Raw genomic sequence first — 18,556 nt, forward strand, 5'->3', positions numbered from 1 at the left:
GAGTTTAAATTCATAACCGGGCTAGACACTAAAAATCATGGTCTTAATAAAGACACTGGATTTATGGCTAATTACAACAGTCTGTAACCCACTAACCCTCCTTTTTTTCCTATGACTACAGGAGCATTAATGGGCCACCACACTGTGAATGATCCCTTATCTCTCTCTAATATCCTGGGACCCTCACTACAACAACACTGAATAATCAAAAGTTGAACACATTTGCTAATCTGAGCCTAGTCCCTGGTGAAACAGTGTGCTCACATCTTTATTGTTATCTTTTGGCCTGTAGCTGGTAATGTTTATTCATGGGGAGGTCTAGTACTGGAAGAACCTGTTTCAGGTGAAAATGAAGGTGCTCAAGCAGAGCTGTGTGGGCAGGTTTGTAGAGCAGTGGTTCTCAAAGCCGGTCCGCCGCTTGTTCAGGGAAAGCCCCTGGCGGGCCAGGCCAGGCTGGTTTGTTTACCTGCCCCGTCCGCAGGTTTGGCTGATCACGGCTCCCACTGGCCGCGGTTCGCTGCTCCCGGCCAATGCGGGCTGTGGGAACCTGCAAACAAACCGGTCCGGCCCACCAGGCTTTCCCTGAACAAGCGGCGGACCGGCTTTGAGAGCCCCTGTTGTAGAGGACCTCTTCATGTGCTTGTTTAGCTTTGGTCAATTCAAACAGTTGGTCTTTTAAAATGGAAATGTTTCTTCACAAAACTCTTCAATACTTTCTGTAAAAATATATTTGTGCTGGACTTAATTTTTTTTTTTTTTTTTTAAACTGTGCCAGCCAGGGGAAAACAAAGGCTGGAATGGCCAAAATGTTGGGTTTCCTGAGCCAACGAGTAACAGTGAGTATTACTTCTTATTTCATTCATATTTAGCTTTTAGGTACCTTCCCATTAGGTATTTGATTATTTCAAACAACTAAATAATCTAGTCATTATGGACATTTTAGTCAGTCTTTTTTTTCAGAAATTGTCTGAAACGTTTTCTGTGATGTCTGCCTTACGAGTATAAACGTGGTAGTGTGCTCTACTATAGCAAGAGCAAAATGGCATATTCTTTGTTTCAAAACTGAGTGGATTTTCATGCTCATTTTGAAATGCATTCATTATAGAGCCAGTTAGGCATTGTCTTCATTAGAGAAAAAGGTGTTTTCTGAACTCAAGTTAGCTCATGCATGGTAATTAACACGAGGTAGAACCCTAGTAAAGACAAAGTAGTTGTAATTTTCACAGTAGCAGATTGAGATAAACTCTAGGTTGCCTCCAGGGTTTACCTGTGTAGCCTGCTGGCCTGTTTCCCCAGCCCAGGAAAGACACTCTGCCATGCCCAAGTCTCTCTCAGGACACAGTTTTATCGTGCAACATAAAACTTAGGCAAAACACAAAACAAAAAGCACTTTCTTTGCCCACAATCAGCCACAACACCCAGAGGCTTTTCCCTTTGCCTCTCTCAGTGCTGAATGGAGGACTCGCCCTTCTCTTCAATACTACTGCTTCAGGGTCTACTACAGGAGCCCATCTCCCACCTGCAGCTCCCCCTCAACTGAGATACTTGCTGGCTTTTATAATCACTTGCTTCCAGCCCAGCTGGGTCTGGTCATTGAACAGGGCTGACTGCCCCCAGGTTCCTGGCTGTTAAAGGGGTAGACCACCCTGTTAGCACCTTGATGTGATAACGTATGTGAAAACTGCAGACTGCCTTGTCTTCACTATGATTTTACCCCAGGTTAGGCTATGTCTATGTTACAGACCTTACAGTGGCACAGCTGTACCGCTGCAAGGTCTCCTGTGTTGCTGCTCTATGTTGGTGGGAGAGAGCTCTCCCACTTGCATAATTAAACCTAGGGTTTGTGTCCACAGTGGATCATGGGAAGTGGAGCACAAATTGGTTACAGCTGCTGCTGGGTGGCAGCTGGAGATGTCTGTTGCCTGGTAGCTGTACAGACCTGGGTTCTAGACCCATGGGGCCTTGCATTCTGCCGAGATACTGCGGAGATGAGCACACTAGAAGTGCATGGACACATAGAGAGAAAGACAGAGTCTTGTTTAAGTTATGGAGGGCAATAAAGAGATGTTTCGAGCCTGGCTGCATAGGAGAACTTGAATAATTGTATTTGTATTTGTATTTGTTCTACAAGAGCCTCTGCATTCCCACTTGTGGGGATCTGGTGCCCCTGGTGTTGAACAGTGGAACTACCCCAAAATCCAGTGTTCATTGGGGTGGTGCACAAGAGCTCTCCCACAACGGTGACATTATTGTTCTAGGTTTCAGAGTAGCAGCCGTGTTAGTCTGTATTCGCAAAAAGAAAAGGAGTACTTGTGGCACCTTAGAGACTAACAAATTTATTAGAGCATAAGCTTTTGTGAGTTACAGCTCAAATGCATCCGATGAAGTGAGCTATAACTCACGAAAGCTTATGCTCTAATAAATTGGTTAGTCTCTAAGGTGCCACAAGTACTCCTTTGATTATTGTTCTAGCCTACATAAGGAAGTACATCCCCCAAGCACCTTCCACCATCACAGAGAGTGAACAGAACTCACCTTCATGATCTGCAGACTAGACATCCCTTTGACTCTACTTCAGAGTTCACTGTAAACCATTAATTTAGAGTATTATAGCTAATGAAAATAGCCCTTTCCCTGTTCCGGAAAGCCTCTGTCCCTCACTGGTGCAATATTGAATACCTGAGTTCCATTCAGAGGTATGCTTCTTGCCCAGCGATTATATCAGGGACCAATATTCATAGCTGGTATTTTCTGCACTCTGTCTACTCTCACTTGGATGAATGGCTTCTAATAACCACTGTCAGCAGACTTTGTCCTCAGTGATCCAATAGATGTACAGCCACTTACAATTACTGAGATTTTTAATCAACTGGGAAAAATTCATACATCAACCTACACAAAGGATTATCACAGCGGTTCTGGACTCCACTCAGGACATAGCCTTTCTCCCAGAGGAGAGATTTTACAAGATATGAGACTTCTCGGCAACTGTCAGGGAACAGCTGTTACAGACCAAACAATTTTTCCTAAAACTGTTAGGCCTTATCAACCTATATCACATCATTTGAGAGGCACACACCAAAATGTACTCAGCCTTCTAAGGAGACTGACTCCTTGAGTGCGCCCACAGCTTTGCTGGTTGGAGAACAGAGACAATGTCCTCTGGGGTACCCTTTTGTCCTGCCATCCCTACAGTCACTATTACCACTATTGCTTCCAATCAGGGCTAGTGTGTGCATTGCCAAGACATCCAAATGCCTTGCCTTCTGAACACTTGTGCGGTCCGGATTCCATGTCTTCTGATGTGCTGCTGTTGCTGGACTGGAGCTCAGGTAGTGTGGCGAGCAGCAAATCTCTTGCTTGTCCTTGCAGCATCATGTAGTATAGATGCTTACACTCAATTCCATGTCCGTGTACTATATCAACAAGCAGAGAGGAATGCATTCCTACCCTTTATCTGTGGAGACAAGAAAACTTTGGCTGTGAATGTTTAGCCTGGTCTATAGTTTTGGGTTTCTTTAAAGAATTACTTATCCCAAGGTGAGGGTTTATACCTACTTTAATCTATGACAGTTCAGCCCCCTAAATCAACTACATTAGAGAGCTTAGCAATAGAAGGGGGACCCCATGGTGCACAACAGGGACTACATAGTGCTCTTTCTACAATAATTACTTTTATAGCCAATCAAACAATGCACACACTGCAGTCAGTAAAGGAGAGAGAATACAGAATGCATAATATTTGCATTACTCACACCACGCCTTGTGGAAAAACCTGAAGTTTTAGTCCTCATAATCATCCTCACCACCAGCGGTCATCATCTTGGCATCTCCCCTTCATTAATGCACTGGTATCCAGATCTTCTGCAGCTGGACAGAAAACCATTATATCTGCTGTCTCTATCTCCAGACCTCCTGTCTCAACAGCCAGAAAGGATTCTGCATCGCAACCAAGAGTGCATTCCACTGTGCAGCATAGAGGATAACCTGCTGACTAATGTTTCTGCTTTCAGAGGGTTCAAGCCTTTTTCTTGCCATCCAGGAAGGACTCCATCCTGAAATGCTATAAACCAACATGGAAATGGTTTACTATATGGTATACTATACTTCACTAGTAAAGGACTTCCCCCATCTTGAGCAGGGGCCCTGCAGTCTCAGAGTAATTTTTTTAAGTTTCAAGGCTTAGCTATAGCCTCTCTAAAATCCATATGGCAGAAGTAACTGCTCATCAGATTTATGTTAAAGACAAACCCATCTTCTGACACTACGGTCTCCAGTTTCTATAATGGTGTGTCTATGCTGCAGTTGGGAGTGAGCCTCCCAGCTGGAGTAGACCACCTTACACTAGCTCCACCTGAGCTAGCATACGCAAAAAAGTGGTGTGGCTGTTGTGGCTTGGACAGCAATTTGGCTCTCAAGCCCACCTAATCCCCTGAGTCTGAGCTTGGGTGCCTAGAGGCAAAGCATCCACACTAAGAAAAGGAGTACTTGTGGCACCTTAGAGACTTAACAAATTTATTGAGCATAAGCTTTCGTGAGCTACAGCTCACTTCATCGGATGCATTTGGATGCATCCACACTGCTATTTTTAGCACACTAGCTTGAGTGAAGCTAGCCTGTCTGGGAGTTTTATTCCCAGCTGCAGTGTAAACATTCCCTAAGAGCATGGTAAATGTGTTTTCCCCCCTTAGGATGCTCCCTACTTTGTGGGATGTCATTCTTGTCCTAGTGAAGCTGATGGGGGGGCCCTCCTTTATGAGCTGCTTGCTCAAGCCTCTCAACCATCTAGCAATCAAAACATCCTTCTTGAGAGCAACTGCATCTGCTACTAGGGTGAATGAACATAGTGCTTTGATAGCCACTCCATCTTATACTATCATTCATAAGGACCATAGGCCACCATGAGGGCCCATCCCAGCTTCGTGCCTACGATGGTCTTAGTTTTCCACCTATCTCAATATATTCCCTCCCCATGCTCTTCCTTAGAGCACCATTCCTACCAAGAGAAACCGATCTCTATACACTTGATGCAAGGAACTTTGTTTTTACCTGGAAAAGACCAAGCCATTTCGAACATCTGACAGGTTATTTGTGCCATCTGGGGAGAGATCTCAGGGAGAACCCATTACCAACCCGACACTGTCGTGTTGCACAGAGGCGAATTTTAAAAAACAGTCTTCTTTGAGCTTTGAGGGCCTTTGTCTATTCCTATTACACATCTTCCCCTTTACCTTGGATTTCTGTATAAAATCAGGACTTTGCAGTTAGGGAGAAGGAGCTGAGGTAGTTTGAGAAGTGTACTCCCTTTATGTAGAGTAAGTGATGTCACTCCCCCCCAACAGACTCGGCTTTTTAAGGTAGTGGCATGTGCCTTTGGCAGTTCCACAGCTCAATGCCATCTCTCTACAAGTGTGAATGTACAGAGGCAATTCTTGAAGAACTAGTATATGATCTCTTCTTTGCAATGTCAGCTCTGTATTTTTTTTTTTTAAATATGTGGTGGTGGTAAAATAGTTTAAATATAGGATGGGTTAAAGAGAGAAATTCACAAATCCTCATTTTAAGGGAGTGAGGATAGAGAGAACACCAGTATATTGGGCAGAATGGCCCACCCAATTGAATTTATGTAATGAAGTTAAAGCATCACACAACATCAAAACATTGCAGGAAAATGGAACTCTACATCACTGTGGTGTGACATGGATAGCATATGGTGGGGCCCCTAACCTGTCTGGGAACTGTAATAGTCTAAAGATGGCCCTGAGGGGTTTGTGTACCTCCTTGCTACCCTCATTCAGCTTCATAGCAATTCTCTAATAGGAGAGCAGCTACTCTTCCAGCTAAGCGTGGGCCTTAGTTAGCGAAAATGCCAAGCCTTTGGTGGATTATGTTTTAGCTTCCTTTTGCACGCAGGTGTTCCTTCTCTTTCTTTGTCTGCTTCATGTGCAGTGTTTTTCGTCTGAAACCATATAGACTAAAACTAGGATAGTAAAGTGAAGTTCTGTTTTGTTAAAGAAACAATAGTAAATTGTTTACAAGACAGCAATAGATTCTATTGCTTTCCAACTGTATATCTTGTGTGGGTTGTCACTGGAAAACACCCTCTGCTCTGTTTCCTATAACATACCCACTTATTGCACCTTCTGCATCCCCCCAGGACTAGTCCCCAGAAGACCAGTTACCCCTTTCCCCTCTTGCCAGCTATTAAATACTCCAAAAACCATCCTTGTGACAAACTTCTCAACCCTACTTCCTCCTAACTAATAGCACTGTCAGGCATTCTTTATATATCATAAAGAAGCAAAAAAAAAAAGGTATAAACCATTTTTCCCTAGGAAAGGTGTTCCACTTTTTCACAGAGGTTAAACAAAAGTCTCTTTTCCAGTTTATGGGTGTTGTCCAAATGAAAATTGAAGAAACACAGCTACCTCATGGAAAACATTATGTTTATAAACAGTTCCACCTATGTGTAAAATATTTACTGTTATTTTTCTTCCTTAATCTTTTATTATTAAGGACTCTTGCATGAAATCAGGATCTTTGTTCCTTAGAAGTACATCTGCTCCTGCTGTTTATTCACCATCTGAAATCATAATCATCTGTTTGTGACAAAGTAATCATCTTCTCAGTAACTAATTGTGATGTCACAAACAGATGATTATGATTTCAGGTGGTGAACAAACAGCAGGAGCAGATGAACTCCAAAGGAACAAAGATATTTGATCTAATGCAATTCTTCTGAGTAAAAAATAAGCCAAGAGAAAAACAGGGAGTCAGGGTAGTGTCTTAAATCCAAGGTTGAAAAGAACATTACTATTTCTGTCTATATTGTACAGAATAGCATTGGGAACTTTGGCAATTGCCTTCACATTATTAAGTATCTTGTGTGTTTTTGCTTACACCTAATCAATAATATCACATAGAAATAATCCCTATTGATAGAAAAAGGCATAGTTAAATTATAGGGAAAATATTTGTTCTTTTACTTCATCTTGACTTTTTTCTTGTAAAAGCACAATAAATTAAGACTGATTTGCATGAAATTTTGTGTGCTTATAAATCTTGGCCTCAAAGAGGAAACACATATACTGTATAGCAGTATTTTCATTAAGTCTTTCTTGTAATTCCCCATGTTTCTTTTGCATCCAGGGAATGTTAATGGAGCTCTTCTGTGGCTAATTGAATACCTGTATATTTCCATGAATGATGATGATCAAAGTCCATTCACAGTTTATTGGATAAAGTGTCTATTTTATATTTCAGATTTGTTAAATTCAGATCTGGTAGCATTATATTTTTATTTTCACTATTCTGCATCATTTTCTGTGTGCCTCAAGTGCATAATTTACACTGGATTCTATTTTTGTAGTAATTAATTATTGATTTTTCTTGGATTTTTAGTTAAGTAAAGTAGAGATTTTTAAATCAATTTGCTCTACCAGGTGATGGATTGATAATTTAATAACTCCTCTAATTATACATTTACCTCAGATTCTACACTACCATTCCATGGTCATGCTGGGTAAAAGACACAATAAGAGGAGTTGATAACACTGCAGAAAGCATTTGAGGTGGCACAGCTCAAAGAACAATGACTCTCCAATTGCTTTTGTAGCATTGGCGGAGCATTATAACATTAATGCACACTCCAAGGTGTCAGTCCCACCAGCTGAGCCTGTAGACAGGAACTGGAGTCTCTTGCAGTCGTTTGGTATGCCATCAAGTGCTCAGGTGACAATTCAGTGGGTACAGAAGTTACACTAATTTTGAGACAAGAGGCTCCCTTGATAGCCTATGGAAGAGCGCTAGGATACTATCTTCCCTTGCTCACTGAAGTTCCCCGGAAAATCAGATTGGGAAGCAGGAGATATTCATGTAATTAGTTCCGATATGGTCTCATTCAGGGATTGGATTTTGGGCATCTGGCATCAGGGTTGGTGATGTTAGTTACTTATGAGATTTGTGTTGGAGAGATCTAATTGCATTTAGCAGTCTGGGTAAAATAATCATTCAGCCTGAACAGTAAGTGCTAACAATTTCAAACAGGAGATGGAAGAACATTTAAGAAAAACTGATGTTATTCAGCAAATGGGACCCAAGAGAGTTATGGAGAAAGTAGGAAGACCATATCACTTTTTCTTCAGTAGTTGAGGGTAATTCTTGCAGAATGGGAGTTTGTTAAAGGTCATTAGACTTCATACCCTTGGAAAATACATTTGCACACGATTGGTGTATGTAAAGGATTAGTTCAGATGTAAGAAAGCATTTCCAATAGAGAGATCCATATGCATTTGGGGTTAATAGTGACCCCAAGTAACCTTCTAATTGTGTTGCTCTCAACATGGCCCTCTTAGTCCTCTTCACATCTGGAGAAGCTGGATCATTTGAGCTGAGGCAGTATTGCTATCATAACCAAAGCTTTGAGTTCTCCATTCTCTCCTCCAAGCTCTTTCCTTACTTCAAACATCTCACCCCCCAAAATTTCCTCTCCTACACTGATTTCTCCTCTGATATTTCATCCTCACTCATAACTTCACTGAGCTTTCTTCTTAACTTCAACTACCTCTCCATCCTCATCTGCTAGACTTACTCATTCATTCTTCTCACATATGTAGGTCATGTCCTTCATTTCATGCCCATCACCGCAACTCCCACTCTCCTCTTTTTTACTCTGTTAATGAATGATCTTGCCTACGCAGGCCACTCTCTTTGGTTACACTGAAGCACTGACTCATTGCTTCACCCCTCAAAAATCACTGTCTCATTGCTCTTTCAAGCATCTGAACTGTCAGCTCTCCATCCTGATTTGCTCTCGCTCCCTAATTTGTTGACCCATCTACTTTGGTTGATAACAGCTCTTTTCTGTCCTCTACTTTACATTATCTCCCTTCAAAACTCATATATGCTAGCCGTGATCATTTAAGTTCTATTGGTACACTGAATTACTATACAGACCTTCAAATGCCGAAGTCATTGCCTCAAAAAATGCTATATGTCCTGAACCCATGTCCACTAGAGTGTTTAATCAGATATTCTGTAGAAATTCCCTTATTCTGCTTGTTCTTTATATTAAAAATATCAAGACTTGTTTTTCATGAGTTTGCATTCCCCAAATGGAGAGAGGAATGTGTTGAAACTTTCACAAAGAGCTTTTCTCTCAAGTGTGTGTCAAGAGTTAAATAAAAAAAAAACAAATACAACAAAAACAGAATTTAAAAAGTCTCACTAAAAATTACCCCCTTTTTCCACTACTCAGGTTTCAGCCTCATCTCTTGTGGTGTCATAATTCTGTTAGTTCTCCAGTTGTGCAGAGCATCTTCCAGCAAAATTAGGGAACTCCAAATCTGATGTTAAAAAAAAAAAACAAAAAAAAAAACCACCCAACAACAAACCAAATTTTTTTTCTTCTTGTCTTCTTATTCAATTGTAAAGAAGCAAATAATATATGTATCTTTTAACATGGTTGTTGTGAGGTTAAACAAGCTGGTTTTTGAATCGGGGTGCTACGAAACATTACTTTGTTTAACTTCACTGTGGCAAGGCGACGATTCACCGGTGTGGCGCCTCCTGCTGGTCCTCTTGGGAATTAGCTCTTTTCCAGGTTATGGAGCACCCTCTGCAGGCCGGTGTCTTGCCTGCCACTGGCCCCATGTCCCTCCTGGACCCCAGTGCCCTTTACCCTGGGGTTCTGCCCCCAGCAGTACCCCCACATTCTGGGTTTCCCCTCCAGGGGGAACCCCAACCATCTATACCCACCTTGCCTCAGTGGCTACTGTCAGTCATCATCTAGCCCCCTTTCACTAAGGCAGACTGCAGTTTATAATGGCCACTCATCATTGGCAAGGGGTTAGGACCTGCTGCCTTTGTCTATCCCTGGGTTGCCCCTCTGCAGCCCAAGTACCTTTTTGTAGGCCTTCAACAAGGCCTGCAGCCTGGGGGTTTACCAGGGTGGTGGTGCTGCCCTTGCCCTTGCCCTTGCCCTTGCCCTCCTCTGCTCTGCTCTGCTCTGCTCTGCTCTCCTCTGCTCTGCTCTGCTCTGCTTCAGGTACCTTGCTCTCAGGCAGCTAGCCCTTCCCACTCCAGGGCTGGAGAGAGACACTTCCAGCTCCTGGCCCACAACCCTCTTATAAGGGCCAGCTGGGCCCTGGTTGAGCTGGCCACAGCTGTGATCAGCTGCTCAGGTGCTTTCAGTCCTTTTCCCAGCCACAGCCCTCTCCAGGGCTGCTTTTACTATTGCCTCCCCAGGCAGCCCTCTCCCAGGGCTGTTTTAACCCCTTCAGGGCCAGAGCGGGGTGACCATCCCGCTACACTCACATAACTAAGATCTTTTAATGGATGGCACTATGTAACTACAAAATATTATTTTTGGTGCCTGTATTACAGTGAATGGTTGCCTGTAAATACCTCAGACAGATGCATTAGGTAAATAATGTTGGTGTCTAGGCCAGTATTTCTGCTTCTGAAGTCTAAGCTGATATGTAGACTATTGCTGAGTACATAATGGCTATAGTGTTTACCTATTCTATTGTTTTACTAATGTTTTCTAAAGTAATGACACTTAAAAGCTATTTCCTATATAGAAATTGTCAGGCTTTTACCATTTATTTTTATGGTAATACTTAAACTACTCATTTTTGTTACTAAAATAGCCACCCTTATTTTTAGAATTTCTCCAAGGCTTTTTGGTGAAATTGGATTTATGAGGGTCAGATGCTAAGAGATGTTGAACAGCTGCAGCTCCTGTGGAAATCCATGTGGATCTGCAGGTGCTCAACACCTTACAGAATCTGGTCTACTGTGAATTGCTTCGAGGTGAAGTAACTTAGTGCCAGATTCTGATAGCCCTCACTCGTGTTGCAAAGTACCTTACTTTGCAGTTAGTCCTGTTGATTTTAGTGAGACTAATCAAGAAGTAAGATATTCCTCAGCATGAGTAAGTGTGGCAGAATCTGGGTCTTAAAAATAAACTATTTGGTGGTTATTGCTGGCTGATTCTATTGAGTTCCCAAGTAGATTCATAGATACTAAGGTCAGAAGGGACCATTCTGATCATCTAGTCCGACCTCCGGCACAACACAGGCCACAGAATCTCACCCACCCACTCCTATGAAAAACCTCACCTATGTCTGTGCTATTGAAGTCCTCAAATCGTGGTTTAAAGACTTCAAGGAGCAAAGAATCCTCCCTCAAGTGACCCGTGCCCCATGCTACAGAGGAAGGCGAAAAACCTCCAGGGCCTCTTCCAATCTGCCTTGGAGGAAAATTCCTTCCCGACCCCAAATATGGCGATCAGCTAAACCCTGAGCATATGGGCAAGATTCACCAGCCAGATACTACAGAAAATTCTTTCCTAGGTAACTCAGATCCTATCCATCTAATATCCCATCTCAGGGGATTAGGCCTATTTACCCTGAATATTTAAAGATCAATTAATTACCAAAATCACATTATCCCATCATACCATCTCCTCCATAAACTTATCAAGTAGAATCTTACAGCCAGATAGATCTTTTGCGCCCCCACTGCTTCCCTTGGAAGGCTATTCCAAAACTTCACTCCTCTGATGGTTAGAAACCTTCGTCTAATTTCAAGTCTAAACTTCCTGGAGGCCAGTTTATACCCATTTGTTCTTGTGTCCACATTGGTGCTGAGCTTAAATAATTCCTCTCCCTCTCCTGTATTTATCCCTCTGATATATTTATAGAGAGCAATCGTATCTCCCCTCAACCTTCTTTTAGTTAGGCTAAACAAGCCAAGCTCCTTAAGTCTCCTTTCATAAGACAAGTTTTCCATTCCTCGGATCATCCTAGTAGCCCTTCTCTGTACCTGCTCCAATTTGAATTCATCCTTTTTAAACACGGGAGACCAGAACTGCACACAGTATTCCAGGTGAGGTCTCACCAGTGCCTTGTATAATGATACTAAAACCTCCTTATCCCTATTGGAAATACCTCTCCTGATGCATCCCAAAACGGCATTAGCTTTTTTCATGGCTGTATCACATTGGCAGCTCATAGTCATCCTATGATCAACCAATATTTCAAGGTCCTTCTCCTCTTCCGTTACTTCTAATTGATGCGTCCCCAGCTTATAACTAAAATTCTTGTTATTAATCCCTAAATGCATGACCTTACACTTCTCACTATTAAATTTCATCCTATTACTATTACTCCAGTTTACAAGGTCATCCAGATCCTCCTGTATAATATCCCGATCCTTCACTGAATTGGCAATACCTCCCAGGTTTGTATCATCTGCAAACTTTATGAGCACACTCCCACTTTTTGTGCCGAGGTCAGTAATAAAAAGATTGGTCCCAAAACTGATCCCTGAGGAACTCCACTGGTAACCTCCCTCCAGCCTGACAGTTTGCCTTTCAGTAGGACCCGTTGTAGTCTCTTCTTTAATCAATTCCTTATCCACCTTTTGATGTTCATATTGATCCCCATCTTTTCCAATTTAACTAATTCCCCATGTGGCACAATATCAAACGCCTTACTGAAATCTAGGTAAATTAGATCCATTGTGTTTCCTTTATCTAAAAGATCTGTTACTTTCTCAAAGAAGGAGATCAGGTTGGTTTGCCACGGTCTACCTTTTGTAAAACCATGTTGTATTTTGTCCCATTTACCATTGACTTCAATGTCCTTAACTAATTTCTCCTTCAAAATTTTTTCCAGGACCTTGCATACTACAGATGTCAAACTCACTGGCCTCTAGTTACCCAGATCATTTTTTTTCCTTTCTTAAAAACAGGAACTATATTAGCAATTCTCCAATCATTCAGTACAACTCCTGAGTTTACAGATTCATTAAAAATTATTGCTAATGGGCTTGCAATTTCAGGTGCCAATTCCTTTAATATTCTTGGATGAAGATTATCTGGGCCCTCCGATTTAGTCCCATTAAGCTGTTTGAGTTTTGCTTCTACCTCCATATCCTCATTCCCATTTGTCATGCTACCATTATCCCTAAGATCCTCTTTAGCCTTATTAAAGACTGAGGCAAAGTATTTGTTTAGATATTGGGCCATGCCTAGATTATCTTTAATGTATACCTTCAAATCAGCGGAACTGCGATGGGTACCCGCATGGCCCCACAGTATGCCAACATTTTTATGGCTGACTTAGAACAACGCTTCCTCAGCTCTCGTCCCCTAATGCCCCTACTCTACTTGCGCTACATTGATGACATCTTCATCATCTGGACCCATGGAAAAGAAGCCCTTGAGGAATTCCACCATGATTTCAACAACTTCCATCCCACCATCAACCTGAGCCTGGACCAGTCCACACAAGAGATCCACTTCCTGGACACTACGGTGCTAATACGCGATGGTCACATAAACACCATGCTATATTGGAAACCTACTGACCGCTATTCCTACCTACATGCCTCTAGCTTTCATCCAGATCATACCACTCGATCCATTGTCTACAGCCAAGCTCTACGATATAACTACATTTGCTCCAACCCCTCAGACAGAGACAAACACCTACAAGATCTCTATCATGCATTCTTACAACTACAGTACCCACCTGCTGAAGTGAAGAAACAGACTGACAGAGCCAGAAGAGTACCCAGAAGTCACCTACTACAGGACAGGCCCAACAAAGAAAACAACAGAACGCCACTAGCCATCACCTTCAGCCCCCAACTAAAACCTCTCCAACGCATCATCAAGGATCTACAACCTATCCTGAAGGACGACCCATCATTCTCACAGATCGTGGGAGATAGGCCAGTCCTTGCTTACAGACAGCCCCCCAACCTGAAGCAAATACTGACCAGCAACCACACAACAGAACCACTAACCCAGGAACCTATCCTTGCAACAAAGCCCGTTGCCAACTGTGTCCACGTATCTATTCAGGGGACACCATCATAGGGCCTAATCACATCAGCCACACTATCAGAGGCTCGTTCACCTGCGCATCTACCAATGTGATATATGCCATCATGTGCCAGCAATGCCCCTCTGCCATGTACATTGGTCAAACTGGACAGTCTCTACGTAAAAGAATAAATGGACACAAATCAGACGTCAAGAATTATAACGTTCAAAAACCAATTGGAGAACACTTCAATCTCTCCGGTCACTCGATTACAGACCTGAGGGTGGCTGTCCTTCAACAAAAAGCTTCAAAAAAAGACTCCAACGAGAGACTGCTGAATTGGAATTAATTTGCAAACTGCATACAATTAACTTAGGCTTGAATAGAGACTGGGAATGGATGAGTCATTACACAAAGTAAAACTATTTCCCCATGTTATTTCTCCCCCCCACCCCACCCCCCACTGTTCCTCAGATGTTCTTGTTAACTGCTGGAACTAGCCTACCTTGCTTGTCACCATGAAAGGTTTTCCTCCTCCCCCCCCCCCGCTGCTGGTGATGGCTCATCTTAAGTGATCACTCTCCTTACAGTGTGTATGATAAAAACCCATTGTTTCATGTTATCTGTGTGTGTATATAAATCTCCCCACTGTATTTTCCACCAGATGCATCCGATGAAGTGAGCTGTAGCTCACGAAAGCTTATGCTCAAATAAATTTATTAGTCTCTACGGTGCCACAAGTACTCCTTTTCTTTTTCCATCCTCAGTGTTTAGCGGCCCCACTTTCTTAGTTTTCTTCTTATTTATGTGGCTATAGAACCTTTTACTATTGGTTTTAATTCCCTTTGCAAGGTCCAATTCTACTCGACTTTTAGCCTGTCTCACTTTATCCCTACATGTACTGACGTCAATAAGGTAGCTTTCCTTGCTGATCCCTCCCATCTCCCACTCCCTGTACGCTTTCTGCTTCTTCTTAATCACCTCTCTAAGATGCTTGCTCATCCAGCTTGGTCTACAACTCCTGCCTATGAATTTTTTCCCCTTTCTTGGGATACAGGCTTCCTATAGCTTCTGCAGTTTTGCTTTAAAGTAATCCCAGGCCTCCTCTACCTTTAGATCCATAAATTCTTCAGTCCAATTCACTTCCCTAACTGATTTCCTTAATTTTTGAAAGTCAGCCCTTTTGAAATCAAAAACTCTAGTTGCAGATTTATTTTTGTTAATCCTTCCGTTCAGTTTGAAATGAATTAGCTCATGATCACTTGAACCAAGATTATCCACTACAACCATTTCTTCTATGAAGTCCTCGCTACTCACTAAAATTAAATCTAAAATGGCATCCCCTCTAGTTGGTTCAGCAACTGCTTGATGAAGGAATCCATCAGCTATCGCATCTAGGAAAATCTGAGCCCTATTATTATTACTAGCACTAGTCCTCCAGTCTATATCTGGGAAGTGAAAGTCTCCCATGATCATGCAGTTTCCATTAGTGTTTACTTTATTAAAAACATTAAAAAAGGGCTCTATCCATATCCAAATTAGATCCCGGCGGTCTATAGCACACCCCAAGCACTATTGTAGGAGAGGCTCTACTAGTTATCTTCCCCAATGTAATTTTTGCCCAGACAGACTCTGTCTTATCCATGCATCTCTTCTTATTTCTTTACATTCTACCTCATCATTGATATACAATGCTACTCTACCACCTTTACCTTTATTTCTGTCTTTCCTAAACAGCACATACCCTTCAATACCTGTAGTCCAGTCATGACTACTATTCCACCATGTTTCTGTTATCCCTATAATATCTGGTTTCACTTCCTGCCCCAGTAGCTCTAGTTCCTCCATTTTGTTACCTAGACTCCTCGCATTGGTGTACAAACATCTTAATTTTTGCCGTTTGCCTCGCTCACATTTTGTACCCTATTAGGCACAGTCATTCTACAGCCAGTATAACCTATTAGACTGGTATCCACACTGCCCTCGTTCCTGATACATATTCTCCTACCCACAGCTGTATCCTTTCTTTCTTCATCTTCTTCCCTCTCAATGCTAAATCTGGCATACTAAAGTACTGATCATACCTCACATAACTTATCTTTGGCTGAAAAAAGATTGCTAATTTCGAAGGTTGAAATGATCAGTTTATTTTGTAAGATAAGCAGATCATATGTAGGGCTAAATCATGGCCCTGTAGGCATTGCAGCCCACAGGAGTAAGGCACACACTTCTACTGTTTACTGAAGAGTAAACAGAAGTCATCTACTACAGGACAGGCCCAACAAAGAAAATAACAGAACGCCACTAGCTGTCACCTTCGGCCCCCAACTAAAACTGCTTCAGTGCATCATCAAAGATCTACAACCTATCCTGAAAAATGATCCCTCACTCTCACAAATCTTGGGAGACAGACCAGTCCTTGCTTATAGACAGCACTACAACCTGAAGCAAATACTCTCCAGCAACCACACACCAAAAACACTAACCCAGGAACCTATCCTTGCAACAAAGCCCGATGCCAACTCTGTCCACATATTTATTCAAGTGACACAATCATAGGACCTAATCATATTAGCCACGCGATCAGGGGCTCGTTCACCTGCCCATCTACCAATGTGACACATGCCATCATGTACCAGCATTGCCCCTCTGCCATGTACATTGGCCAAACCGGACAGTTTCTACGCAAAAGAATAAATGGACACAAATCTGACATCAGGAATCATAACATTCAAAAACCAGTAGGAGAACACTTCAACCTCTCTGGCCACTCAGTAAAAGACTTAAGGGTGGCAATTTTGCAACAGAAAAGCTTCAAAAACAGACTCCAATGAGAAACTGCTGAGATTGAATTAATATGCAAACTAGATACCATTAACTTGGGTTTGAATAGAGACTGGGAGTGGCTGGGTCATTACACATATTGACTCTATTTCCCCATGTTAAGTATCCTCACACCGTCTTGTCAACTGTCCAAATGGGCCATCTTGATTATCACTACAAAAGTTTTCTTCTCTTGCTGATAATAGCTTATCTTAATTAATTAGCCTCTTACACCACCTTTTCATGTTCTCTGTATGTATATATCTATCTTCTTACTATATGTTCCATTCTATGCATCCGATGAAGTGAGCTGTAGACCACGAAGCTTATGCTCAAATAAATTCGTTAGTCTTTATGGTGCCACAGGTACTCCTGTTCTTTATTACAACATCAGGATCTCAGCTTTCATGTTCAAAAATATGTTCCTAGACCTCGTGGTTGTGAAGAAAAGCTTAAAAGCATGACCCAGTGTAACTGATGAAGAGACATTGTCCTGCATCTGAAGACAGCCCTGTGATGGCTTTAAGACGGTTAAGTGCCCCATTCGTTTTATTGGATTGTTTGCTCAGGAACATGCTGACATGGGGCCGTCAGTACCTCTGCAGCAGAGCTTATGTCTGTGGGGGGCTTCTTGTCACCATGGCTCTGCTGGGGGTGATGTTGGCAAGGGCCCTCTCACATAGAATCCTTTGCTCTGATGTGTGAGGGCTGAGTTCCTCTGGAAGGGAATCCCACACAGTGTGAAGACAGTGTGATGGGCCAGGGAGGAGGTTGTCCCCAGCCTGTCCAAAGAGGAATGGTGGATAAGAGCGAAGATGCGTCTTGCACTGGTGGCTCTGCCACTGCTACTCCAGGCAGGGATGGGACCACAGCACAGAGGTAAAACTACGGGGACTACCCGGGTAGTTACCCAGGTCCCTACATTGTCTTAATCTAGCCATTTATATAGTGTGCCTCCATACCACTTTGCAGTTTTCTAGTATCTGATTGGCAGACGTAGACAAAAGATCATATACACCTGTATTTGATTGTAGGGTTGGAAGTCTTTTTAGAGATTACAATTTTAAGCGACTGCTAACAATTACCATTAAAGAATGGATTAGAATTGTTTTTCAAGTGTTAGTGATTATACTGCATAGCTAGTCTGCATATTTTCCTTACATGATTGCCCACGGGTGTAAATAATATGCTTGTGCATGGAAATTATTTATAAGTCTTTCATGAATGCACCTCCAGGTCATATGCAGCAGAAGGTGTACCATTGTTGATTTATATGGTGAAATATAGTTCCTGAGACTCTTGATAATTGTCATATATTATTCTGCATCTTTGCTATAACCTTTATGATTTACAATTACATGTGATTCTGTAATATGAGATTTGTATTGAATTTAGCATATGATAATTTTTTCCTGATATTCACATAAAAATCTAGATTTTGCAGAGGAATAATAAGCTTATAAGAACTTTGCTCACTTAGAGATCCACTCATGCTGTGTGAACAACTCCTGTCTGAGATAGGTCAATAGATATCTCATTTGTTTGTATTTTTAGTCTCCCAAATTTTATTAACAAAAGTATATGTATGAAAGCAGTTTCTGGTATTTGTTTCTAAGAGTTCTTATCCTTCTGTAGTTCATTTCTCACTTGATATCATAATTATCTTCCTGTAATACCATAATTTCCACAGCAGCTAAACTGTGATCGTCAAACAGAAGGTTATACATTCAGATTAGGAATAAGCAGTAGGCGCAGAAGGAATTTTATAGAATGATCCTTAGTATTGTTTTAAAAATAGGCAATAAAACTTAAAGTATATTTCTTAGCACAAATGTTCCAAAAGCGATTTTTAAGTTTTCTATACTTCAGCAGCAGCTGTTTAAAGCGAGTTTTAATTA

At 41.9% G+C, this 18,556-nt stretch overlaps 1 protein-coding gene across 1 annotated transcript in view; it reads left to right on the forward strand.

Moving 5' to 3' along the window:
- STAU2 (staufen double-stranded RNA binding protein 2) overlaps positions 1 to 18,556 on the forward strand; it is a 233,760-nt gene that overhangs the window by 83,544 nt on the left and 131,660 nt on the right. The window contains 1 exon segment of the mRNA XM_043507711.1: positions 776 to 836. Coding sequence (XP_043363646.1) covers positions 776 to 836 — 61 coding nt within the window.

Source organism: Dermochelys coriacea, chromosome 2 (assembly GCF_009764565.3).
Source record: "Dermochelys coriacea isolate rDerCor1 chromosome 2, rDerCor1.pri.v4, whole genome shotgun sequence".
Lineage (NCBI taxonomy): Eukaryota > Metazoa > Chordata > Testudines > Dermochelyidae > Dermochelys > Dermochelys coriacea.